Raw genomic sequence first — 27,406 nt, forward strand, 5'->3', positions numbered from 1 at the left:
AGTGGCGAGTTAGTCATGATGAGTTGGCCGCAGCAAGTTGACAGTGGCAAGTTGTCCCATGCTCCCTTGGAACACCATACTTCAGGAAATCCAGCTGGCCCAACTCTTCTGGACTTCCATAAAACTTTAAAACATGGCTGTTTTCTTTAGCTTGGAGGTCAGGAGGCTGATAAGCTTGTAAGATGCATGTTGTTGTTGTGACAGTTGTCCTTGACTGCCACTATATATTTTATTGATCCTGTTTGGGTTTTTGTAGTTTTTAACCATGTTATCTGCCAAGTATCATTAAAATTGAAGATGGGTATCTATAAGTTGCAATTAATGTGTTTAACTGTTAGAACACATATAGAGTTGGCAGATCTTTTATGTTATTATATTTCTTTGTAATAAATGAGACCAATGTATAGTTTAAGGCAGTGGCCCCCAACCTTTTTTGTGCCACGGCCCGGTATCGGCATCACAAAATGATCCGCGGCCCGGTACCGGCATCAGCACGCATGACAAGGCAAGGCGAGCCAAGCGACCGGCCAGCCAGCCGTCCCCCACTTCTCCCCGCCACCTTCAACTCTTCCTTGGTAACTTTGTCGATGGGCTTAGCTTCGGGACGGTTGCTCGGCTCGCCTTGCCTTGGGTGCTGAAAGAATCCTCGCGCCTTAGTTTCGTACGAAGCCCCCCCCTTCGATGAAACTAAGGCGCGAGGATTCTTTCAGCACCCAAACGCAGCTTTCCAACCGGAAAGGCTCACCCAGAAGCACTTTCTCATCAAACAAGATGGTGGCACCCAGCAAACCGGCGGCCCGGTAGGAAATGTTCCACGGCCCGGTACTGGTCCGCGGCCTGGTGGTTGGGGACCCCTGGTTTAAGGTATTGTTTTTGAGAAAAAGCTTGTTTTATCTTTGTTTCAAGCTACTTTTGTATTATTTATCTATACAATATACAGCTAGACAAAGAGAGAAGCTGCCTATCACCATTTCAATCTTAGAGACGAAAGATTCCAGAAAATAAATGAAAACACTGTGCTTGCTAAATAATTTTGAGGAATGATTTGACAGTAATCGCTAAAGAATATAATTATTGTAAGCGGAATTTCAAATTTAAATGTAAGCCTTTACTAGTTTCTTGGACTAAATTGATCATGTGATTATCATTATTTTACTTTTATGAAATAATTTTATCAGCTTAGTTATCTAAAGTTACTGAATAATGAAAGAGATGATATATGTTCTGTGTTAGTTGAAGGCCTAATCTCTGGAAATCTTTTCCCAGATCAGAAGCAGAATTCAGAAAAAACAGATCTATTCTTCTGAAGTTTCAGGCCTATGAATCCAGCCCTAACTTTACATGTCTTAACAAGAGTTTGGAGTTGCATAGACTTCTCAAACACTTAAGAAAAAACTTTTATTTCGGATTAGCTCAAAGCTATATAAAACAGTAAATTCTTTCAACATGGGAATATAATTCACTGTTAATTCTACAGCAATTTAAACATTTGGGTGTGGTGATGGTGGTGGGTTTTGTTTTGTTTTTTGCATTTTTCAACTTAATTCTGCCCTATACTTCATAGATTTGAAGTCAGTAAGTTGACCCAACCTACATCTATTACCTGATTTCTCATACATAAGCTGGAATAGGAAAAAACCAAACTATGGCAGCCACTTTCCTTTTTCACTGTGATGAAATAAAATTAGAGATATAAGACAAAGCATTTTATATTTCACAAGAACAGGCGCAATAATTTTCATGTGAAGCATTTGCATAGGATAAATTCTATAATATTTTAATAATTATAAACAACAGTTTAATGAAAGAAAATGAAAAAACATGTTAAACATTTTGCCAAGAGCATTGAATCAAAATGTTCATAAACTGGTTCCCAACAGAAACAGATTTTACATTGAAATAGATGGCCTTGAAGTACAGAGTGTTATAGTAAAGAAAATGTTGATTGCAGACTGCTACATTACACAATTTAAATTTTGCTAATATTAAAAATGTTTTAAGTAATTGTATTTTAAAATAGATAATTTAATTAGATAAAGGCCTGCGATTCTTATTGGGGCATATCCAAAAAGAGGTCTAAATATTCTTAGTTGTGAAAAATCTGAGCAATAATTGAACTCAAAAATATTGCTGGTGCTGCAAGCTTCATTTTGTATCTAAAATGCCAAGTTAGCTGATCATGGCTGGATACCCTGAAACTAAGATTTTTCTACTACAAGGTCTGGAAAGCCAGAACCCACAAGATGTTCTCATTCAATTTCTAGGGAGCAGTTGTAGTATGTTTGGGTCGGGATAATATCTGGGTATTTTGGGAGAAGTCACAGGAACCTCTTCTCATGTAAAGTAAAAAACCAGTCTCATTATCAGAATGGGGTAATTAGACTCAACTAGGTCAACACCCTCACCTTGTATATCATAAGTTTATTATTAGTTTATTATTTTCCTTTTTTTGCCAACAGTTCACAAAAAAGTAATTTGTTCCCTATAATTAAGTAATTTTATTGAAATAAAGCATCACTATTAGGTTATATTTCAGTAACTGTAAAAAAACTGTAGTTAAAATTATTCATACCCTGTTCCCAGTATTTCACCTGTTGCTAGTAAGCCATTCCACATTTGTTTTAAGCATAACCTTTGCACCAACATAATGAAATGGGAAGTTCTATATATTGGCTTCTCAATGTATAATTAGTCAAGGGAACCTGGGGGTTTTATTGATTTTGTCCGGTATATGTACTCATCAGTGTTCTTTGTTCGACCTTTGAATCTATTCATAACTTTTAAAATTCCAAAATAGTCATAAAGGATATCAAGCGTTTTTGCAGGAACAATGCTAAAAAAAAGAAGAACATAAATCACTCTATACTGTATTAAACTTTTGTGTTGCTGTCAGTTTTGCTACATTGGTGTTATGCCAATTTTGCACATTGTTTAAGAAGCTAAACAATCACTTAGGTGAGATAGACAGTATAGAAATTTAATAAATAAATATTAAATGCAAAAGAAACATAAAAATTAAATTTGTTAACATAGCAGTAAACTAAAATTGTAGACCCCAGATAATCTGTAGAAGCTAAGAAAAGACCCTCTCCATCATATTAAACACATGATGGCACATAAGAGATTTAATTCCCTTTGGAACAGATGTCTATAACTCAGGTGGGGCCATACACACATGTAAACCCTTCTTAAGTATTCTTTACAGTCTTTGATCTGTTATTGATGAAACAGAAATGTCTTCATTTAGATTTCCCAATTTTCTTTGAGATGTTGAAATGCAAAGTATATAGAGTAAAACCATTTAACCACTCTCTGTTCTATTTTGATCCACAAATAAAAATACACTGATATATTATACTTGGATTCATGCTGTTAATACCTCTGCAAACTACTGCCTCTGGTTTACTAAGAGTATGATTCAGGTATCCCTTCTCAGAATTTAGAAGCAAAAAAACCCTTTTTATTTCTTGTTCTTCAAATAATATGGTTGTTCTCCCCCCTCCCCCCCCCCATATTTTGCATATAGGAATACAGTGCTGGTTGAACTGTGGACTTTCTTCCCTTAGGAACAATGTCCCTTTTATCCAGAAATGTTAACCCTATTCCAGGGCTGAATTTACAGTAAAATTCATTCAGGCTCTGTCTCAAACAGAAAACAGCCTTTCTGAATACAAGACCAGAAGGAATAATCAATATACTAACTCTGTAAATCACTTAGCAAGGGCTGTAAAACACTGTGAAGTGGTATATAAGTAAGTGCTACTTAACTGCTATCTTGTCCTCTGCTGAGCTATCATTGAAGCAAAGGTTATATTGCAGATTTTTAATCTCTAGAAGTAATCCCATCCCATCCAAGGGCCAGCCTTCTCTTGGTGGAGATACTTACCAGGGCAATAGGCAATACCTGAAGATAACCACATTTCAATTTTGCTCTGAAGTGCGACTGCAGGGAAGCATTGGTGATAAGCCATACTGGTTCTGCACTTGCATGATACTACTTATTTTATGCTGCTACAAGCAGTAAAATGTGCCTTCAACAATATCTTAATTACAATGTGGTATCTGAATTTCTGACACCCACTCTAGAAATTATTCTATTTTAAAGATGCTTGCCATACTTTTAATCTTTTGCACCCACCAGGTTTATTGCGTATTTTTTTAAAAAAATTACAATATATTAACAAACTGCAAAGCAAAATACCTATTTCTAACAATATATGCATTTCCAACTACGGCTCTGCCCATCATTTTTTATATTATTGGTAAAGAAAAATGAATGGTTGCAAAGTAGTGCTTAATCTTCCACCCAAAAGGGTAAATATAAATGGAAGTAGCATGGTGAATTCTGCAGCAAGACAGAAGATAGAAGACAGGAATACAGCATCTTGTAAAATCAGTTTCACCGCTGGATACATAAGCCTCTTTTGAATGGAATATTCTGTAAAACTTTCATATTCCCATGAATATGATTTGATTTTCTTTCTTTAAAGCAACAACAAAAACAAAAACACTGATGGTGCCTGACTTTAGTGCATAGGTGCAGCTGATCTGGGGTATGTGACAAAGCTTCCCCTTTACCTTTTCAAAACAAAGATTAGTGGATATTGCTTCAAGTTAAACGAAATAAATCTTCCCAAGGCCTGCCCTACAGGGCTCTGCGTGCCACAGGTGGCATGCAGAGCCCCGTCTGGGCACATGCACCATCACCCAAGCTCAGGTCTGCCATGCATGCCTCCCACTGACCATTTGGTTTTTGGGTCTCTGCCACGCATGCATGGGGTACATGCACTTGAGGCGCATCAGGGGCGTGCATGTGTAGGGGCACGCACATACAGGGGGCACGCATCTGTTTCATTTTGGGTGTGTGTGCTTGCACTTTGGGCACTGGGTGCCGAAAAGGTTCGCCATCACTGGTCTATATGCTTCACTGGTCTATATGCTACACTGCTCTTTGCCCTGTTTTCTATGAAGTACCATTCTCCTATGTTTCAGATAGACTTCACTCAACATGTTCCTTATTTGTTCTATTGGATGAAAGTATGTATGATACTGATTTCTCATTGCTTTTGTTTGTTTTTTTAAAATATCAACTATAGGGGAATCCATCTTTTTTGTACTTTTATATGAAACTGAACATCAACTTTAGAATCTGTTCTAAAAAAAGAAATGGTGTCATTTTATGTAGCTTAACCTGGTGCCCTCTTTTATCTTTCTGAATAATTCAGCTTAATTCAATTAAAATAATTAAATTGAAGTGAATCAATTTCCAAAATAAAGTTAATCTGCATAAGATTTTGTTTAATTTATATATGGGTAAGAGCTCTTTCAATAGAGCACAAAATTTGGTGACTTTTTTTATACCACCTTTTTGTTGTTCAGTGTTCCTTTCTTGACACACACATTTTCAATTAGTTCTAAGCAGAATAATCTTACCTTTTTACTACATTAAATAACTGTAGACTTCGTGGTATAAAGATATATCGTTCATTTCGGAGTATCCCAGACACAATTCTTTCAACAGCATATTCTGGATCTATAATGGGCAGCAAATGAGGCCACCTGATGGAATAAAGTATCACCACTTTGAATTACATTTTTTCTTGGTTTTTGTCTGTAATAGCAATTGAACATTAAAGCAGACATCAAAATATGCTTGCAACCAGCACCAACCAACTAATGAACATTGTTTCCCTCTTTCTCTGTAACCCCAATATCTTCTTTTGCTCTTGCCCTTATTTTTATATGTGTACATGTAATACAGATATGCTCACGCTATTACAATAATATAACTTACTATAATAAATAGTATTCTAGAGCAAAACATTAGAGAATTAACAATTGCATATTTGAGTTAACAGTGGATAAAACATTTGGACAATCTACATTTATTAATTTTTCGTATTTCATCCTCAGTTTGTCACCTGTATTTTACTCAGTTCTTCATATGCCTTCTTGATAAAAGGCTTTCAAGCAGTTATAATTTATATAAATAATTCCCTCAGTTTAATTTTTCAACCTTTGTCAAAAATTGATTTTAGATTTGGTTTCTTGTCAATCCAGCAAATTTCTTCTATAATTTAAGGAATTTATTATATGTCTGTGTACTTATCTACTTCTACCATCTATGCATATTTTCTCATTTGGCTTATTGTACTGTTTTATCAGAATCTGAACTCTATATATTCTTAGGACAACGTTTTAACTTTTTATAGGTAGTTTTCTTAATTCTAATGGAGTAATTTGCAAATACTTCATTAATAAGCATTCAGAGAAGCATATCTAACATTGCAAATGTGAGATTTCTTAATCATTTTACCAGTTTTTTTTTACCAAAACCAGATTTTACCAATAAAGGAGAATATTTTATGTTCAGGGTTGAAATAGCAATAGCAATAGAATTATAAACCACCTCATAGTACTTTACAGCACACTCTAAGCCAGTGGTCGCCAACCAGTGAGCTGCAGCCCACTGGTGGTGCGCGAGAAAATTTTGGTGGTCCGCAGAGAAATATTACCCCCAAAGCACCCTCCAAAACAATTAGGCCGTGTGGGAACACAAGGCTGCACCGCCCACATGGCCCCAGGGAACATATGGCCCACATCGCTAGCATTGTGAACAACACATAAGGGGAGAGGGGAAAGTGCAAAGGGGGGGAACTTGTCCAATTCGCCCCACATGCCTGGTCTGGCCACTGGGCTGCTTCTTTCCTCTGCTTGTGGCTGGACGCAAGGAAAGCAGCAAAAGTTTCTTTCTCTCCCCCAAACTCCGTCAGAAATGAGTCTTTGGGCATCCTGTTCTAAGAGGCTGCGCTGGCAAAGACTCATTTCTGGTGGAGTTTGGGGGAGAGAAAGAGACTTCTGCTGCTTGTGTGAAGCCAAAAGTCTCCCCCCCCCCACCCCAGAACAGAGCTGAAAAGCAGGTTAGGAATATGACTGCCTTGGAAGGGTGGGGGTGTGTGAAGGACCTGTGTGTGTATGTGTGTGAGAGAGAGAGATCATTGCCGCCAGCCCTCTGGGGTTAGATTGGATCTCTCTCTCTCCCACCAACCTCAGCAAACCACTGTCAGTCAAAATTCAGTGGTCCATGGGATTTAAAATTAGTTTAGTGGTCCCTGAGGTCTAAAAGTTTGGCGACCCCTGCTCTAAGCGGTTTACAGAGTCAGCATATTGTCCTAGCAATCTGTCTTCATTTTACCAACCTCCGAAGAATGGAAGGCTGAGTCAACCTTGAGACAGTCAGGATCGAACTGGCAGTGAGCAGAGTTAGCCTGCAAATACTGCATTCTAACCACTGTGCCATCACATCTGAGGAGTCACTGGTGGTCTCTTTAATTTGGTTGTTTTCTATAGACATTTCATTATCCAAATGAAATATCATCAGCGCAAGAAAGGAGTGGGTTTGCTTTCAGTTTATATACCAGTGGCTTGCCCCATCAGTGATGGTGTTTGGGAGTGGTGGTCTCGGAGGTTTTTTTAGTTGGGCTGTTTACTGTTAGCTTGTCTGGCTGTTCCTTGATTAGGGTATTATTTACTTCTTGATTTTCTTGGCCAGATTTTCTCTGCTGAAAGATCTGGTAGGCTGAATAAAGCAGTGGAACTTTGAACAAAGGAAATCCTGATACCTTATGAACTTTATCCTCCAATTCTGTCAGTGAGAAAGGATTTGATTTTTCCATTGAGCCAGTCACCATAATCATCCCTTTCTGCATGATTCACAATTGAACATGTAGTTGCTTTAATAAAGCATCTTCTCTTGTTGGCTTTCCTTTTGGGCAAAGTACAAGATGGCTGAAACAGAACCAGTACTGAGTACCCCTCAGAGTATTCATGCTCATCCTATATCTTAGTTACTAAAATATTACTAAAAGTATTGTGAGCAGGGCCTCATGACCAAAATGAGTTCTCCAAAAGAATGTACTTCCATGTATGTGACATACAACAGCAGTCTTCCAGATGGGTGGACCTTAACTCTACAAATATCAGAAATGGTTTCTGGTAAAGAAACTGGGAAAGTTCATATACACAATTGGTATTAAGGTTGGAAAATGCTGTAGAAGACCACATTCTGTTATATTTAAACCTGTCATCACTATTTTTATTCAAACCTGCCATCCATCACACACACACACACTCATGAAATGCAAACAACTCACTTTGTTTCACAGCCTTCAAACATTCCAGTGTTCACTAGATATGGACAGATAATTGTAGATTTTACACCATTCTTTTTCATTGCCATCATCTCTAAAGCTAGAGATTCAGCAAAACCCACAGCTGCAAATTTACTTGTACAGTAATCTGAAAAGTGAGAAAGAAATAGAATTGTATGTGCATGAAGCAGAATATTCTTCCTATAAAATATTTTGGATATTACACATAAGCATAGCTAACTGAATAAAAATCAATGGCAATTGGCATCTTTTGTTTGTACCTTCAGAGGTCTATTTCCTATGTTTACAACATTGCTGCCTAAAGGCTGGGAATTTTGCGGGTAAAGAAGGCAGTCTCAGATTACAAACTCCAAATTTCCAACTTTCTTAATTACTATGCATAAATCTTATACTTAATAGCAATAGTAACTTCGTTATCTTCTGTCTCATGTTTATGATAAAATGTGCTATATCTAAAAATATTTGTGGGGAACCTCTAGACAGTTCCTTCAAATATTAATGAAATGTGATGGAATGAATAATTAAATAAATTACCAGCCATCATGTTCACTGTTTTTAATTCAATTATTTGAAGTACATTACCCTATCATTTTTTAAAAAAATTCTAACACTTCTATAACTCTTGATTACCCTTTCATATTTCTTCTTTTTTCCTACTACAGTCTTTTGTTTCTTGTTCAAAGGAAACATTGACCTGTAACAACAGTTGCTAACTCTTTGGCCTACCTCAACTATCAAATTAAGAATTTTAATTAAACTACTGTATCCATTAAGTTTAAATGTTATTTTTAATCTCTTCTGCAGCACTTTTGCCATATACTAACCTGTCATTTTGTTGACACCGTAATAGCCAGCTGCACTTGAAACAGTCACCACATGTCCATGATTAGAAGCTACCATGGCTGGAACAAATGCTTTGACAGTCTATGAAGAAGAGGTAAAAACAAATACATTTCAGCATATGAACATATAAAAAATAAGAACTATTTTTTAAAAATTGTAAATTTTCAAAAATGACCTCATCGGGTAGATACAACAATATTTCAGAGTTTCTGAAAAGTCTTCCGGTCTTCCAGTTCAGCTATCTGTTTCATTTTGTTCTCTTCTGGAATGTTAAGGCAACCTGGAAGTGACCAAGGATGGATCTATGTGGTGGTATCAATCTCTTCGAAAGAGAGAAGGGCATATTCTCTCCTCAAGAGGTCATTACTAGGATCTCTCTTTTTGGGATAATAATCATCCAGTCTTCAAATTTCCTTTTGAGGAAAATTTTGTGCAAAAGGTGGTTGGACCTTAGCTACAAAGAATATTGGAGGAAACAGATTGTCTGGACTTGTTTCAGTTGGATTGAGATATAGTACGGAGAATGGGTTGGTTGTGCTTGTTGATAATCTTTGGTGAAGCCAAGATGTGGTGGATCTCAGTGGCTTTCAATACCACTGACCATGTTATCCTGGTATCCTTCTAGACTAGCTATGGGAGATGGAAGTGGGAGGCACTGACCTCCTTCCTCAGATGTCAGTCTCAGTCAATGTTGACAGAAAGACCCAGGGCTTCTAAAATGTGTAGCTCATTACTATAACAAATTTAAATAATAATAAGAGAATTTGCAGGGCTATTATTTATTGCAATGTAAATACTATGTAAATACTAAGTACTATATTAGAAGGCAATATGTTAGATTTTGCTATAGCAAAATATAATTATTCAGTTCCAGAGTAGATTTCTAATTTTATCAAGAAATGTTAGGCTGAAATAGAATACATTCAGGAGAAATAATATTTACATATTTCACTATGTAAATAAATAAATAATCATTTATGAGAGTATACCGTAGATTGAAAATTTTATTTTTTTACAATTAACCCAATTTAACATTGTCATCTGCATAATAAACATTATAAGCCATTTTTAAAATTCTGCACATTTTACATTTCACTACGTGAAATTACGTTTATCCGTAGTTTTAGTTTTCAATTAGTTTTGCTATTTGTTCATGGTGAAGTGTATTGTAGTGTATTTATTGTACGTATTAAATACTATTTTATCAACAGTATTTTATTAAAGTGATATCATTGCTGGTTCTAAAAATAAACAAGGAATTTTTTGCAAGGAATCTTCTCATTAAGACCAATGAAAAAATATGCAAAAGATTAGCCTTTTGCATTATAATACTCTTGTAAAATCTGAACTTTTGATGAATACTAATACATCTAATCTAGCTCTGTTTCAGAAGTTCAACAGTACTTTGGTGTTGAATAGTCAAAACTTGGAGCCAACTTCCAGTAGAGGTAGGTCAATCTTCAGTAACTGAATTTAAATATGTTTGGAATAAACACATGTCTATCATATAACAATCAATCAATATAATTTAAAACAAAACACACACACACACACACCCCATTGGGCAGATTCTATGTACCACTGGATCTTTTTCTGCTATATGTTTCTATGTTATTGCTGTGTTATGTTCAAATTTAAATATACAGCTAACCGCAGCTATGATTCTTGATTTTATTATAGACCACTAGAGGGCATCAATAGCAAAAATGCAGACTTTAAAACTGCATGGAGTTATTGATGAAGTTGCCAGGAATTAAGACTGAAGTCAAAGGTAGAAACAAAGAAAAACATTTTTCAATATCTTTGCTATGGAGACAGAAGTCAAAATTTTTGTTGTTTCTTGCAAAATGCTATGTATAGAGAAGCATGTCTGAAAGGTTTTTTAAAACCTCTAGGTTTTTAACCTGTGATTGCCAACAGCAATAGCTGATTGTGTGAATCTTAGTCAAAATCAACATCAATATTACCTGCTTAAACAATTGGTGGCCTTCCAGATTTTGGGTCTTTTTTCTTTCCAAAATTTGATGCATACTGGCTTATAGCTCATATACTCATGGCCAATAATCAAGACAGTTAGATAATAAATATACTGCCCATTTTAAGTATGTTCACCCAAACTTTCAATTTGTTCCAATAGAGTAAATTTTGTCCAGCTGTCACATGTTTACAATAACTATACTCTTCTTCTTCTTTTATAACAGAACAAAAGCCATAAATCAGTACCAATATGGCCTTGGTTAGAAGTGGGGAACTTTTTTTTCTTTATTTTCAGCTTCTCAAGTTGAGTGACAATAGTTGAATAGAGAAGGGTTAAGAAGGAACATGCTTTAGAGAAAATTATACAGCTTAATTTTAAAAAAACGGAGAAACAAATTATTAAAAATATAATCTTTTGTCGATCAGAGAAAGTGGGCTAACAAGCACTGCAGGTTGAAAGGGGCTCATTAAAGTATTTGTGCATCTTAGAGATCACCATATAGTCCTTTTGTGAAAGAAAATGATCCCATCATAGTAGAATTACTCCTTTGAAATTATTGAATCATCTTCTAAAAGAGCCTTTGTGTAATTCTTATAGCTTCTTCACTAGGATAGAAATGTATTATGTGGTGATAGAATTGATTGGATGCTGAGGACAATGCTATGCAGAGCTTTGAAATTGCTTATGAGAAACAGGATTTATATTTATGATTTTCTTACAATTATGTTAATGTGGTCTCCCTTGCCCCTATCTTCTTTCTTGGATTCCATTTATTTGTTTACTTTTTAGAAATTTGATCAGAAGCTAGTGAGAGAAGATATTCTACTATGAAATCATTTTTTCTTATTGTGCAGCAGATGATGAGAAAAGACAAAGAACTTCCCAGGAGAGGTCTATCTGTAAGGCCATTTTTACTAATAAAAACACAATTTAAGTTCATACTGGATATACTTTCACAATTAATCAAAAATCTGTTACCCAAAAGTGTGCCATTGTGTTCACTTGAATACTTTTCTCTAGAAGCATATCTGGAGTGTCTAAAAACATCCTTCCTGTTATGATGCCAGCATTATTAATCAGGATACCAACATCACCAACTTCCTTTTTCACCTAGAACAGCCACAGAAAAGCCCATTAAAACAATTGTAGTAAATTTACATAATTCAAAAGAAAGCACAGCTACAAATATCTTCACACAGAGATCTTCATACGTTTGCATTAAATATGCCATATTACATGAAATGGAGGCTCATACTTATTTCACCTGTCATCTATAGTCACACTTCACTGTTCAGTAAAGTAGACTTCTTTAAAGTTTCAAAGAATAGAAAAACACTGGGGCAAGTTGAAAAATATTTTTTTTTCTCTGATTTAAATTTCACCTTCGTTCCCTTCTATTCAATTTATCATTCAGCATTAAGGATCTGTGGTAAACTTAGGGTCTTCACTGCTGTTTGAAAAGACACTACTAAGAATTGGGATGCATGTGTTTTATGAGCAGAAGGTCCAAAATGCTATCCCAGAAGTCTCCATGAAAAAGACTTATCTGAATAAATCGAAGACCACAAGTAGTATTAAAATGACATAATGATGTCATGCATGCAAGTAATTTGGAATACCATGTCCAGTCCTCAAGATATATCTGAATTTCAGCTAGCAGAATATTGGTCATGTTGGCTAGAGCTACTGGGGAATCTGGAGGACTACATCTTATGCACTCTTATAACTATGTTCGAACCTATAACATGATTTTGATTTTATAAGTTGTATAAATTCAGACATGGTACTTTATAAATCATGGTCTATTGCCTAACATGCTGGAGCAATCCAGTTTTAAATGAACTATAGTTTAATGCAATGTATAATTCCAGTGATTTACAGATGCCATGTTAGTAGATGGAACAAATGTTTGATGGTTAAATAAAATATTTTATGTTGTACAAAGCTATAATTACCTGGCCTGCCACTTGATAGACTTCTTGCCTTTTGCTGCAATCACAAATGTAGTCATGTACTCTCACAGCCCCAATTTTACGTGCTAATCTAGCTGTTTCTTTGATTCCTTCCAGATTAATATCCCAAAGAACTAAAGTGGTACCAAGTCGAGCAAATTTTAAAGCCATCAGCCTTCCCATTCCACTTCCAGCTCCAGTTATAAGCACTATTTCACCAGCAACATTTTTCTTCTTTGCATAGATGAATGATAAGAAAAACTCCATCAGATAATATATACACAGAAAAATTATTTTGAGCGTTTCCAGGAAGAAATTCATTTTGGGGATCACGTTTCAGATTACCTGTTGAATAAATTCAAAGACCAATTAAATCCATTGCCATACATTTATTTTGTTGTAATGGAAAAGGAAGTTCTTAGGTCATGAGGACATTATTTAAAGATAAGGAGGAGAAACACAATTCTTAAATTGAGATAAATAATGGATTAAATAATGAATCCATGCCTTATCACACTGAAAATATTCCTTTTGGGGATAGGAGACTTTTGGGTCAATACTGATAAAGTAATTACATTAATAGGGAAGAGGGAGGCTTGTTTAGATTGGTGTCTTGATTGCCTAGTGCAGACCTGGGCATTTTATGGTCCACCTCTGGCCTGTTGACTGTCCTGTCTGACCCATGGCAACAGCAGGAAGGTGTAGTAATAGAAGAAAAAAGGCAGTGATGGTGGCAAGGAGGCGATGTTGACAGGGCCAGCAGTGGCCCTCAAAAACAGTCTGTTTCCCATGTGAGCTTGATCATGGTGATAACATGGACATATCCATATTTTCTTCTTGACAATAGAACAGAGGTACTATACTGTTAATTTCACCTGCTTAAACTTCTCAATTCTATCTAAAACATTGGAATATCTGTGTGGCCACATATTAACCAAATCTTAGTTTTCATTCACATTATGTACAGAAAACATATTTAAGTGCAGTTGCTGGTGATACCTTAGAATCTCTTTAGAATGCATTTTTGAGAAAGACTCTGGGCCTTCTTTCAGTATAAGCTGCAGCTTTCCTCCTAATAGAATTCAGGCTCATTTATTGTAGTTAGAATAGATCTGTATTATCTGAAATTCTGGCACATTATGAATAGAGTAGGCAATGTCTGCCTTCACCAATTAGATGGAGTAATAGAGATGGGGTTTGTTTAGGGAGTGCTACATTCTGGTAGACCAGCATAAGCTTAGCATGGGAGACGTTTGAACAGATGATTAATAACTTAACTAGCTGAACTAGACTTATGATTATTATGAAGGTGAAGATGGGACTGTGACTTCTAGTTTCCAATTAGATACTTTAATTGTTATTGTTCGAGGAGAAATAAATTAGAACATTGTATCCATTTACATTTTGTCTTAAAATGTGCAGCGTTTAACTGAATGGATTTCAAACACTTTTCTCAGTTTATTTAATGGGAGGACTTTATAACATTTCTTTGGAAGAAAAGGTTTGCAGTGTTAATTTCAGTGTATAGAAGATATCATTCCCTGTATATGGATTCATTGTAAAGCAGTCCTGGGACAAATCTCCCAAATACTTCATTGCTTCATGTTTAAGTGATTATTCCCCAAAGGTTTCCCAATTAGTAAGGAAACTTCACAGGTAAATTTCAATAAATTAAATAATTTCAGTTATTACATTTGCAATTAATGTTTAATCTATTCTATCTCCTATCTATCTATCTATCTATCTATCTATCTATCTAGTGGCAAATACAAATAAAAGTACAAGATACGAGACAGTAAATCCTATGTAGCACATGAAGAATGGATTTATCTATCTTTGAATAGAGATGACAAAACCCATGTGAATTTGGATACAAAAATGGCAGAAAGTTTGTTATGCCCTCCATAGACAATTTATGTGTACATTCTTCTGAAGTGCAGAAAAACAAGGTTGGTTGTATATATTCACCCCTCGACTGACTTTATAACTGCCCTAGTATGTAACTACAGATACATATTACTAGGCGTTTTCAGGAAATTTTTCATCAGCATCGTTGAATTGTTTATCAGGGACTGATAAATTACAGAGACTCATCAATACTGACTCAATGGCACAAAATAAATAACTAAATAAACAATCCACAACTTATAGTAAGAAACAAAAGACAAGATACTGCCATAATAGGGCACTCAGTGGGCACTGCAAAAGTAGGCAGAACATTGACTGTGATATCACTGTCACCATCTCATCGAAGGTATCTTCCAGCGTTCCAGCAACTCTCCATTCCAATCAATAACTCCAAGACAGACATCTCTCAAAGGTCCCTTTATTTGGATAATATCTGGCACATCTGTGGAATCCCAAATCTGAAAGTTTTGGGCTTCCTTGAAAAGTCAAAACAAATCCATCCTCCCTTAGCCATCGCCACATCACATGGTCCAATCACCATCCATCCTAAAGTAAGATTCCCATTTCATTATTCGCCACACTCAGTGACCTTGAACCAACAAAAGAATTTTATTTTGTCTAACTCAATATACTCAAATGAATTCCTCCCCCCCCCCTACTCAGGCTCAATTGTGGCAGTGTGGGAGCATCGAATCTCAATATGGCTTCCACAGCTGACAGTATCATACCGTTACTATACCTTGTTTTGCAGACATCCTTGTTACCTACGTATCAATTTTTTTACATACAATTCTTTATTAAGGGTTAAGAATTGCTTTATTATATCATGGCTTAAATCCTATTAAATTTAGTATGAATATTGAGCAAACTAAGTAAAAGGATTTATAGTCTTGAGTCTGCTTCTACCCATGATTTATTGTATTTCTCATCCTTCTAAAGATATTCAATTCTGTAAATATTTGTTTGATGTTTGCCTTATTTATGCCTGCCAAATTATAAAACTGGCTAATACAGGTAGTCCTCGACTTACAATAGTTCTTTGAATGACTGTTTGAAGTTACAACGGCCCTGAAAGAAGTGACTTATGCCAATTTTTTTTACACTTATGACCATTACAGAATCCCCGTGATCACCTGATCAAAATTCAAAAGCTTGACAACTGATTCATATTTATGACTGTTGCAGTATCCTGGAGTCATGTGATTCCCTTTTTGTGACCTTCTGACAAGCAAAGTTAATGGAGAAGCCAGATTCACTTAACAACCATGTGACTAATTTAACAACTGCAGTGATTCATTTAACAAATGTGCCAAGTCATAAAATGGGACAAAACTCACTTAACAAATTTCTCACTTAGCAACATAAATTTTGGGCTTAATTGTGGACTACCTGTACAGAATTGTAAAATCACTAGCCTCCAATTAATTACAGATTGTTTTTATTACTATACACAATTTATACTAGTAGTCCTCAAATTGCAACTGGACCTGCCAGTTATGGTTGTTAATTTGTGACAATCATGAAGTATGTCATCATGTGACTGACTCAAATTCCTGAACTTTTGGCAGTGGTCATTAAGTGAATGCTATGGTTATTAAGTGAACCAATTGTTTGCTATGGAGCATTCTTGTACATCAATTTAAGTTTAGAACCTCCTTTTGAACTGTTAAAAGACTTTCCTTGTTTTTTAACATGTCTGTTTTCATCTTTAATGTTTTTACAGATACTGTGATACTGGTTATTGTTTCTTCTAACTGCACTCTTAAATTCTTCGACCAACCCCTGAGAATTTTATCTTTCTTGGTTTGATTTCTCTTCTCTTGAGACTCTCCAGTTTGTTCTAACAATCCTATTTAGTTTTCTTCTTTTTCTTCATTTTTGGCAGATACTTTTACATTCATCCTTAATAACTTCTTTAAGCTCATTCCATAATTCATCTGTCTCTATAAACAAGATTCAAAGTGATTCTTGATATTTTCCTTGAAAATGATAGGTATTTGTTCAAGATCATATCATAGAAACTGCCTGGCTTTCTTCTTCTTTAGCCTAACTTGGAACAATTCATGTCAGCCCTCCTAGCTAAACTACATGGGAAACATCACTAGATGAACTAGTTCTACTTTATTGTAAGATTAGCTTAAACAGAATCTTGCAAGTCTAAAAGTATACTTTTAATTGCTTGATACATTAGGGTGGCCCCTTCCTAAACTTTATTTCTCTGATAATTAAGCCACTGGGAACTCCTGCCTCTTATCTGATCTTAGCAACCTTTGACCTTGTTCCTCAATGTCACCCACACTTTCCATTGCAGTCTGAGATCTGTTCCATAGTCAGCTTCTGGCTGTTTTGATGCTATAATTGAGATCTGTTAGGTATAACATAGGTCACCTAACTAGTTTGGGTAAAATAATATATATAAGCTATGATTGTTAGTTTAAGTGTGTGTCACTTTAAATGCAAAGCATGTAATTTTGGGTGTGGTGTGAAACCACCATAAGAGGCAGCAAGAGGACCTGATTGATTGCTGACGAGACGCTGACAGTTTGCTGGCAATTACTGACAATTACTGGATTGGATTACGTTGATGTTTGTTAGCTGCGTGTTTTCCCCTACTGAAGAGTTGCTGATAAGAAGAGAGGAGTTTTTCTGAGTTATTCATATCTCTCTACTGCGAGGAGATATATCATCGGACTGATATTTGTAAGTGTACTGACCTCTCTTTTTCGACACTGGAATTTGCAACTGAATAATCCCTGGACGGACTGAACTAAGTGAATGATATATGGACTCTTTTGACTATGCTTTACCTCTTGCTGGAATAAAACTATTTAATTAGCACTTGTATCTGTTTTTACTGAGTGTAAGCTACACAACGTTTATCTCACACATATTTTGCCTGCCTGCCTGACTGCCCTGTAGATCTTGCTAGGGTATATCCCTAACACTGGTTATGGGCCCAGATGCACAGTCAGACTAACCAGGATATAACAGGCTTATATAAAGTGAGAGTTAGTGTGGTTACACAATACTGTAAACAGACAGCTGTGTTTTATTAATTATAGTTTAATATCCAGAGAAAGATGGCACAAGTCAATTTACCAAGTTTGTCTCTAATATCCAAACTGGATGGAACAAACTATGTTTCATGGTCTATGAAATGCAGCCTACTTTTACGTAGAGAAGGTTTGTGGAATATAATTCAAAACCCACCAGAGGTAGATGCTTGGGATCCAGAGGATGAAGATGATGCCCAGAAGATACAAGAATATAAACTGAAAAATGAACAAGCCCTCTGTATAATAGGACTGACACTCAGTGACCAGCAGCTTGTCCATATTCGTGGAGAAGAAACAGCTGCTAAGTGCTGGGAGAATTTAAAGAAGATTTATGTTCGAGACAGTGTAGGAGCTCATATAAATCTTACACGGAAGCTGTTTAGAACACATCTTCAAAAGAATGGAGACATGTTGACTCATATAAACACTATGAAGAGGATTTTTCAGGAGCTGCATGAAAAAGAGCTTATCTTCACTGAACTGCATCAGGTTTATATAATTTTGTCTTCATTAGATCAGAGCTATGACGACTATGTAACTTCATTGGAAGTGCTGCCAAAGGATAACCTCACATTAACTGACATTACTGGCAGATTAATTGAAGAAGCCAGGAGAAGGCTTGAAAGGGATCAACTCAGAAGGGAACAACCACAAGAAGAGGAATTATCTTCGTCAGCCTACACAATTAGAAAATGTTTTAATTGTGGAAGAAAAGGACATTTGGCTAGATTCTGCAAGAAAGCAAAACGCCACAATGCCAGCCAGAATGCAAAAAGGCATCAAAAGGATAAAAAATGCTTAGAGTTAGCCATATATAGCAACCAAACTGTGAACAATAATAATTTTTGGGTGGTAGATAGTGGAGCATCGCACTGCATAACAAAAGATAAGAAAAGATTTATTAAGATGTCCACGAGTTCACAGCAGATATCATTAGCGAATGGTTGGAAACTGAAAGCAAGAGGTCAAGGTACAGCATATTGTTCTTGCATAAAAGAAAATGTCAAAATGTTATATGTACCACAACTTAAGTTTAATTTGCTTTCGGTTAGAGTTTTGATTAAACTAGGTTATGTAGTTACCTTTAGGGGAGAAAACTGCATAATAGAAAAGGAAGGTAAAAAGGTGACTGCAACTTTAAAAGGTGAATTGTATGTGTTAAATGATAATCAATTAGAGGTGGCTAACACAGTGTATAATGTTAAACCTCATGATGAATGCATACATTTGTTACACAGACGTTTAGGACATATAAATTTTAAAATGCTCAAGCAAACAGTTGAACTGTCTAAAGGTATAAAACTAAAGCCTTGCAGTAAGTATTTGCACTGCAATGCTTGCAGTCAAGAAAAAAGCAAGGTAATACCAGCAAATAGAATTAATGGATTTAAAACTAAGGAGCCTCTAGAGGTCGTATTTGCTGATATTATAGGTCCTAAAAAACCAAGTGTGGGAGGTGCTCGTTATATATTAAGTATAATGGATCATTATTCTAGATATGGTTTCTGTTATTTAATGAAGAGTAAAACGGAAACATATCAAAATTTCTTTAATTGGTTGAAGTTTGCAGAGAGAAAAACTAAAAGGAAATTAGTAACTCTTGTAACTATAATGGTACGGAATTTATAAATAATAAATTCCAAAATAGACTGAAGATGGCAGGTGTAGAACAGAAAAGGTCTGTACCATATAGGCCACAACATAATTCCTTTATAGAAAGGCGAGGCCAAACACTGCAGGCAATGGCTCGTACTATGTTGTCAGATTCAGGATTACCTGAGAATTTGTGGGGAGAAGCAATAATGTGTGGTAATCATATATTAAATAATGTTGTTAACTCAACAACAGGTGAATTACCATTCACACGGTGGCATGGTAAACCTGACCTAAGCTATATGCACACATTTGGAGCACCAGCATGGGTGCATATTCCCACACAACTGAGACATAAGGGACAGCATAGGGCTAAAAGATTATATTTTGTAAGCTACGAATCAAACCATAGATCTTACAGGTTCTGGGAAGAGGGCACAACTAGAATTTATTGTAGTGCTAGTGCTAAATTCCTGGAACATGTAGGATGGCACAAATTGGAACAAGATTCGAATAAAAGTGTAATCACAGAAACCTACAGAGGCCCGAGCCACCATACTAGTGATGAGGAAAGTCCAATTGAAGAGAAAGTAAAGGAAGAGAAAATAGGACCAATTAAGGAAGAAATAAGAAGAAATAGATAACCAGGAACAGGTGATAGATAAGAGTCCACCTGTAAGTCCTGTTCTACCTAGAAGGTCAACACGAGTTAGTAGACCACCTGATAGGTATCAGGCAAGTGTGGTGTGCCAGATTAGTAAAATTCCAACCACTGTGGAAGAACTAAAATTGTATCCTGCAAAGGATCAGGAGAACTGGCATACAGCAATGCAAAAGGAACTGAATTCGTTAAAACAGATGGGAGTCTATGAGAATGCTAGATTACCTCCAGGTGAAAAGTCCATTGGCTGTAAATGGATATTTAAATTAAAAACAGGTAAAAATGGGACTGTTACCCATAAGGCTAGGTTGGTAGCTCAAGGATTTAATCAAACTGCATGTGATTATGATGAAGTGTTTGCATCGAGTCTAAAAGCAACAACCTTGAGAGCAGCTTTAGTGTGGGCAGCTAAGAAAAACTATATCATAAATCATTTAGATGTAGAGACTGCCTATCTGCATGCACCATTGCAGCACACTATATACCTAAAGAAACCTGTAGGGATTAAGGATGATAAAACTAATAATGACTGTTGGAAACTTAAAAAGAGTCTCTATGGATTAAAACAATCTGGTTACGAATGGAACCAACATATTGTTAAGGAGTTAAACAATATAGGGTTTAAAGCAGGTTTAGCTGATCCATGTTTATTTAAAAGAGAGACAAATGGAATAGTGTCATTATTATTGTTGTTTACAGATGATATTGCTTTAATTACAAAAACTAATAATGAAGCAACTGAAATAATATCATTATTAGGTAAGAGGATAAAATTAAAGCAATTAGGAGAGATAAAACAGTATCTAGGATTGACAATAAATAAAACCAATCATGGCTATAAGATATCTCAAGAGGATAAGATTTATCAATTACTAAAAACATATAAGATGGAACTTTGTAAACCAGCAAAAACTCCAATGAGTCAGGAATTTTGCCGGACTGATGCTCAGAGTTCAAAATTCGATAAGACTATCTATCAGTCGCTAATTGGTAGTCTATCATACATTAGTAATTGGTCAAGGCCAGATATTGCCTATAGCGTTAATCAATTGGCTCGATTCAACGCTGAACCCGCTGAACGACACTGGCAAGCAGCAAAACGTATCTTAAGATATCTTAAAAGGACAATGCACTATGCATTGTATTTGGAGCCAAAAGATGATTTGATTTTAAGTGCATATGCTGATGCAAGTTTTGCAACAGATATAAACACTAGGAAATCAACTTCAGGAATGGCTATACTATTAGGAAAAGCATTAATTGGTTGGAGGTCAATTAGACAGCAACACATAAGTATGTCCACAATGGAAGCAGAATTTTCATGTTTATCTTTATTATGTACTGATTTAATTCTGTATAAACAGTTGTTGTTGGATATGGGATTAACTGTTAATGATTCCATTGTTGTGTATGAGGACAATCAAGCAGCCATACAGATGGCTACAAATATTGCTGTAAAAACGAGATCTAAGCATACAGATCTTAGATATCTGAATGTAAGACAATCTGTAAAGGATGGTTTAATAAGATTGGAATATTGTATGACTGAACAAAATATTGCTGATCAGTTCACAAAAGCCCAAGGTGCAGTGAAACACAAAGAGAGTTGTGATGACTATGGGTTAAGATTGTAAATAGATATATATATTATTATATTACCCAAAAGGGGAGAATGTTAGGTATAACATAGGTCACCTAACTAGTTTGGGTAAAATAATATATATAAGCTATGATTGTTAGTTTAAGTGTGTGTCACTTTAAATGCAAAGCATGTAATTTTGGGTGTGGTGTGAAACCACCATAAGAGGCAGCAAGAGGACCTGATTGATTGCTGACGAGACGCTGACAGTTTGCTGGCAATTACTGACAATTACTGGATTGGATTACGTTGATGTTTGTTAGCTGCGTGTTTTCCCCTACTGAAGAGTTGCTGATAAGAAGAGAGGAGTTTTTTCTGAGTTATTCATATCTCTCTACTGCGAGGAGATATATCATCGGACTGATATTTGTAAGTGTACTGACCTCTCTTTTTCGACACTGGAATTTGCAACTGAATAATCCCTGGACGGACTGAACTAAGTGAATGATATATGGACTCTTTTGACTATGCTTTACCTCTTGCTGGAATAAAACTATTTAATTAGCACTTGTATCTGTTTTTACTGAGTGTAAGCTACACAACGTTTATCTCACACATATTTTGCCTGCCTGCCTGACTGCCCTGCAGATCTTGCTAGGGTATATCCCTAACAAGATCCTTCATTTCTTTTAAGAATGATATACTAAATGTTATTTCTATATACTCCGCCTGGTGATGTTCATGTATAGATGTGTTTATCTTGGTTGTTGACGATAATTCAGCACTTTCATGCTTAATTATAAATAAGACACAGCAGTATGATCCAGTAAAATTGTGAACAAACATTGTTAAATATAATTTTTAGTGGTCCTGTTAACCCTAATCCTATATATGGCTTCTTTTTCAAAAATGAAAAGAAAGAAAGAAAAGAAAACTTCTTTAAACTGTCACCTGATCAGCTAAAGCTAATATTTATTTACTACATTTCAGCTCAATAGCCAGTTTTGTAGTCAGGTCACACAAAACCGTATTCCACCAGTTTCAGAACACTGTCTAATATTTTCCTGATAGATCCAGTTTCTGAAATCATAACAATATATGAAACTGCTCAAAATAGAAAAAAAATGAAACCATGACTTTGGGATTTGCTGATTTGTTTGTTGTTATAGAAGTGTCTAGTACCCTGTCCAGTCGGTGTCTGACTCTAGAGGGTAGTGCTCATCTATGTTTCTTAGCTGAGACAATTTCCGTGGTCATGTGGCCAGCATGGCTATACTCCAAAGGTGCACAGAACTTTCCCACTGAAATGGTAGTTATTAATCTACTCATATTTGCATTGTTTCGAAACTGCTAGATTGGCAGAAGTTGGGGCAAGTAAAGGGAGCTCACACCATCATGTGGTGCAATATGTAAAAGTGAAACACAAAACTAAACTGAAAAAATGGAACTCTTATGCTTTCTTATCCTACACTCCTTTTTTCCTTTTCCATTTCTCTATCTTTCTTTTGATGTGTATTGTATATTATGATAACCTTAATACAAAGAGTACAACATACTAAATATACAATATAAACTACATATGCAGTTTGGTGGGAGGTAGTTCTGCCACCTGGTTAGAAAATGGTTTTTAAATGGGAGCAGAGATATGTTTGTATTTTTAATATATTGAATAGGTTTGATTTGTTACCCATCCAGTGTTATACTGTATAAAAAGGAAGGACCTTATACACCCTTTAACTAAAATAAACCCAAAGCCAAACAGATCAGGCAAAAAGTTTATCTTTGCCTCTGCTAATTTCGAAAAGATCTGGCCTGACCATAACTTGTGAAAAAACGAGAGGAAATTCCCTCTCACTAAAAAGGAACTGCTCTTGTATTTTACCAACCATTTCAGCCGACATAACTCTGGACTTTGGATTAAGGGAAACAATTACATAAAGAGCACGAGAGCGGATCTTTCTCTTCTCCCCCCGTGTGCGTGCGTGTGCAAGTACGCAAGTACACACACACAGAGACAGAGTGAAATCCATTGTACAATATTCTTAAGGGTCTCTCGGGTTCTAGCCCTGAGCGTGAAGCAACCACAATCCTCAGCGTCCCAGAGCTACGCCGTAGAAGCTTTTCAGCTAGTTATCGGCCGCGCGCACCGACTTACTCTGCCGTTTTACTCCTCCCGGCTCGAGACCTTGCTGAAGAGAAAAAGATTTACGTCCGTCCTGCAAACAAGAAGGCCGCCACAAAGCAGTACCGCCGGCGCAGATTCTCTAGATGGCGGTCCAAAGAAAACCCGCCCATCTACCCCAAAGGCGGTCCTGCAACCTGCTCTATGGGCGGAAGACTGCATAGTCTCATTGTTAGTCTAATCTGCAGTTCCAGGAGGGAATTTACCTCCCTCATTGTTCAGCCAATACAGTGGAAAGGAGAAGTTGACCGGCAAGGGTCGGTTCTCCAGGGGAGACGGGAAAGTCCCCTCAGCCCAGTTATCCCAACTTCGCTGCCGAGAAAAACCAAAACAAAAAACAACCGAGAACACCGAGCGCCCCCTTGGCAGCGTGGTGGGTGGCGTTAACCCACTTAAGCATCCCTTAAAGAGGGGAAAATGCTCGGCACCGCTCGGGTCTCTCGTTTCGCTTTGCACAGCTGAAAGCTTGAGGTATCGCTGTTATAATTGGATCCCTGCCAACTGGCCACAGTACTTGTTTGTTCTTTTAATACTCTTGACACTGCGCTAAACCGACACATTCTGTGTTGATCAGGTGAATGTGCTTGAGGCAGTTCGCTCAGAGCAGTCGCCTCTTGGCACTTTTTTTTTTCTAAACAAGTTTCATTCAGTTTTCCATATTTTAACGTCTCTTTTTAGTGAACAGCATGATTACAGGTTTCACATATACATACAAATGTGACCATGGTTACATATTCAATTTTTATATCCTTATTTTAACAGTGCTTTTATACATTTTCTATTTTATTGTATTATTCCAAATATTTATCTCATTATTTAATTCACTTATGATAACTTCATAATCATTATACTTTAGTACTTTTAACTGTCACATTTGTATATTTCATCTTAAATTCTAATTTAAAAAGACACTTCTTCTATAAATTGGTTTCCCCCCGAAATCTCAATATAAGTGCGCCATCTCTAAGTTATAAATTCATTTATTTTCACCCCTTTTACATCTCGTTGAAACATTTAACATTATTACCTAAAACATAAAACTTAATAATCCCTTTAAAACTACATAGCATATATAAATCAGATTCTGAATGATTTTTCTCCTTTTAAATTTAATTAATCCCCCCCCCCCAAAAAAGGACATATTAATCTACTCCAGGGGTGGGCAACTATGGCCCTTTTATGAATTATGGACTTCAACTCCCAGAATTCCTTAGCAAGCCATGCTAGCTCAGGAATTTTGGGAGTTGAAGTCCACAAGTCATAAAGGGGCCATAGTTGCCCACCTCTGATCTACTCATTCAAACAGTAAAACAATCATAAACCCTAAACTTAATTCCATTTCAGCTCTCCTCCTATATCATTTCATTTATTTCCATATATTTAATACACATATTCCATTAATTATTCCATTCATATTTAAACCAAAAAGCCAACATTCCAATCTTAAAATATTTCAATATATCTAATATACTTATTCCATTATTTGTTACAATTATCTCTCTACATAAAGAGGAAGAGCATTAGATTCCATTATCCAAAAAATAACAATTCTGTTTTTCCATCTTGTCAGTCCGTATGTTCCTATTTCATAACTATAAATATATTTATATTACCCCTCAATACCTTGCAGAATCCTCTTTCTATATAATAATCAACCATTATCTCTGTGTCCAATTAAGGATTTCCCCATTTTTTTTACAATTCCCATATTTCTTTGTTTCCAGGTCCTGTTTCTTGTCCCTTCTTTCCCCGTCTTTTCTCCTTTGTTCTTTCACTCCAGTTTTTATCCCTCTCTCTATTTATAGCTTCCTTTCGCCCTTTGAATTTCTGCTGACTCTTTTCCCCTTTTTTAATATTTCAGATATTCCCCTTTCTATTTAATTTCTTAAATCTCCTGTATTTATTTCCAACTCTTTTCTTCTTTCTTTCAAGAGTTCTTGGTTCTCGATGATCACTAAAGATGGTCTCTTCTATGATTTGCTCCACCTCCTCTTCTGTCTTTTGTCTTTGTTGTTCATATTCTGCTGTTGCATTTTCAATAAATTTTAAAGCAAATCCCAGCGATTCACCTTGTTCTTGTAGTGTTTCTTTCATTTTTCTGAGGTCCATTTTTAATGCCAAATAGAAATTGCCATTTTACAACTTTCTGATTCACAATTTAATCCAAATAGTATCTTTAAAGTTTATTTCCAACAGTCAACTTTTCTTCCTCTCAAGTTTTTAAGTCTCCGCTAATCCAGTGCCAAATTCATGTCAGAATCAGCAACTAATCCAAAAGCAGAATCTTCCCAATTCTTTCTTTGTTTCAATGTTTCAATTTTTCAAAGTTCTTGCTTTATTGTATCAATTTCCATGCAATTTCAAGAAACAAGAGTCTTTTAAAAGAAAAACAAGATGAGTTTAACTGAGATGGCACTCTTTATTGTGCTAAGTCTTCACCCCATCTTTCCTTTTTTCTTCTCTTTTATTCAGAGCTTTTTAAACCATAATTTTCCAACAAGAAAAAGATCAAATCCAGTTGATATTAAATTTCCTCTTTAACAATCTATAGTTCAGCTTTATTAGTGCCAATATAAAATCAAAGTATACTTATCCAAGTTGATTATATAGTTCCTTCTCCAGCTTCTACCTTTTGCAGTTTCGAAGCCCCAATGCTATCAAAAGCAATTCACACCTTTTTTTTCCTCTCTTTCTCTTAGCTGCTTAGATCCTTTCTTAAAGATACTTTGAAATGTTAATCCTGGGGGTATCTTCCATTTGATTATATCGTCCTGTTCCTCCTGCTGTTTGCTTCTTTCTCTCTCTCCTGCACAATCTTATTCCAGTCTAATCTTCCCCTTCAGGGTGGCCATTTTAGACCACCGCTTCAGGCATCTTTGGGAAGAAGCAATTGCCAAGCCGGGGAGGGGATTTGTGATTCCCCTCTACCCAGCTGATGGTCTCCTCTTCCTCTGCCACCCCTACGAGGTAGCTTCTGCCCCAAATCCAAAGGATTGGGGCTCTCCGACGCCGAAGCACTAACCAAAGCCACGCACGATCACAGTCAGTGGTCCATCTTTGGGGAAGCTCAAACCAGGAACTGCTTCTTGGTACTTTCTCACTGTTGGGCGCAAGGTCCAGTGGAGGAAAACAGAAAAGACACGCTAAGCATAGACAGTCAGAAAGAGGAGTGTGGCCAGGGAAAGACAGATTCAGACTTAAATTTAGCTCTTGAAACCAATCCCCATCATCCCACCCCACCCCAAGCATGGGGTTTAAAAATTTACCTCATACCAGCAATACAGCCTAGCAGTTTATGATCATTTGGAATTTAATTAGTCTAATTAAACTCTTCCCAAACTTGAATAATTAGGCTGAATTATGTGCCATGTGACCAAGTGAAAATGCAAAATGAATTTCAAGAAAAGTCAAGTGGTGTAAGTCATGAATATATACAGTATATATACAGTATGTTAATAAAAGATGAAGATTGATTTTAGGTGA

The 27,406-nt window shown here is 36.1% G+C and overlaps 1 protein-coding gene and 1 long non-coding RNA gene across 4 annotated transcripts; one reads left to right on the plus strand and one right to left on the minus strand.

The window, feature by feature from the left end:
- Window positions 1–1,756: 1,756 nt before the first annotated feature.
- Window positions 1,757–24,015, minus strand: SDR16C5 (short chain dehydrogenase/reductase family 16C member 5). Its single transcript, XM_026706182.2, has 7 exons — window positions 23,897–24,015; window positions 12,948–13,289; window positions 11,971–12,102; window positions 8,996–9,095; window positions 8,154–8,298; window positions 5,434–5,559; window positions 1,757–2,833 (listed from the first exon to the last, which is right to left on the minus strand). Exons 2-7 carry the CDS (start codon window positions 13,263–13,265, stop codon window positions 2,689–2,691), a joined length of 966 nt encoding a protein of 321 aa, XP_026561967.1. The 5' UTR covers window positions 13,266–13,289; window positions 23,897–24,015; the 3' UTR covers window positions 1,757–2,688.
- On the plus strand, window positions 4,560–13,324 carry LOC148126384 (uncharacterized). 3 transcript variants are annotated; one of them, XR_015743204.1, is made up of 6 exons: window positions 4,560–5,037; window positions 9,022–9,108; window positions 10,394–10,462; window positions 10,695–10,785; window positions 11,782–11,891; window positions 13,062–13,324. It is a non-coding gene; the product is annotated as an uncharacterized LOC148126384 (long non-coding RNA). The 3 variants fall into 3 exon arrangements; XR_015743203.1 differs by lacking the exon at window positions 4,560–5,037 and having other exon boundaries at window positions 8,975–9,108; XR_015743205.1 differs by lacking the exons at window positions 4,560–5,037; window positions 11,782–11,891 and having other exon boundaries at window positions 8,975–9,108.
- Window positions 24,016–27,406: the final 3,391 nt, after the last annotated feature.

Source organism: Pseudonaja textilis, chromosome 3 (genome assembly GCF_049901715.1).
Source record: "Pseudonaja textilis isolate UNSWEBS1 chromosome 3, rPseTex1.2, whole genome shotgun sequence".
NCBI lineage: Eukaryota > Metazoa > Chordata > Lepidosauria > Squamata > Elapidae > Pseudonaja > Pseudonaja textilis.

What these genes read in the sequence shown, in the direction of transcription:
- SDR16C5 (XM_026706182.2), bottom strand. Translation starts at nt 13,265, where the DNA reads ATGAATTTCTTCCTGGAAACGCTCAAAATAATTTTTCTGTGTATATAT. An exon ending in CGGTGTCAACAAAATGACAG is followed by an intron (nt 8,299 to 8,995) that starts GTTAGTATATGG and finishes CTCACTTTTCAG; the next exon opens with ATTACTGTACAAGTAAATTT. An exon ending in TTATTTAATGTAGTAAAAAG is followed by an intron (nt 2,834 to 5,433) that starts GTAAGATTATTC and finishes TCTTTTTTTTAG; the next exon opens with CATTGTTCCTGCAAAAACGC.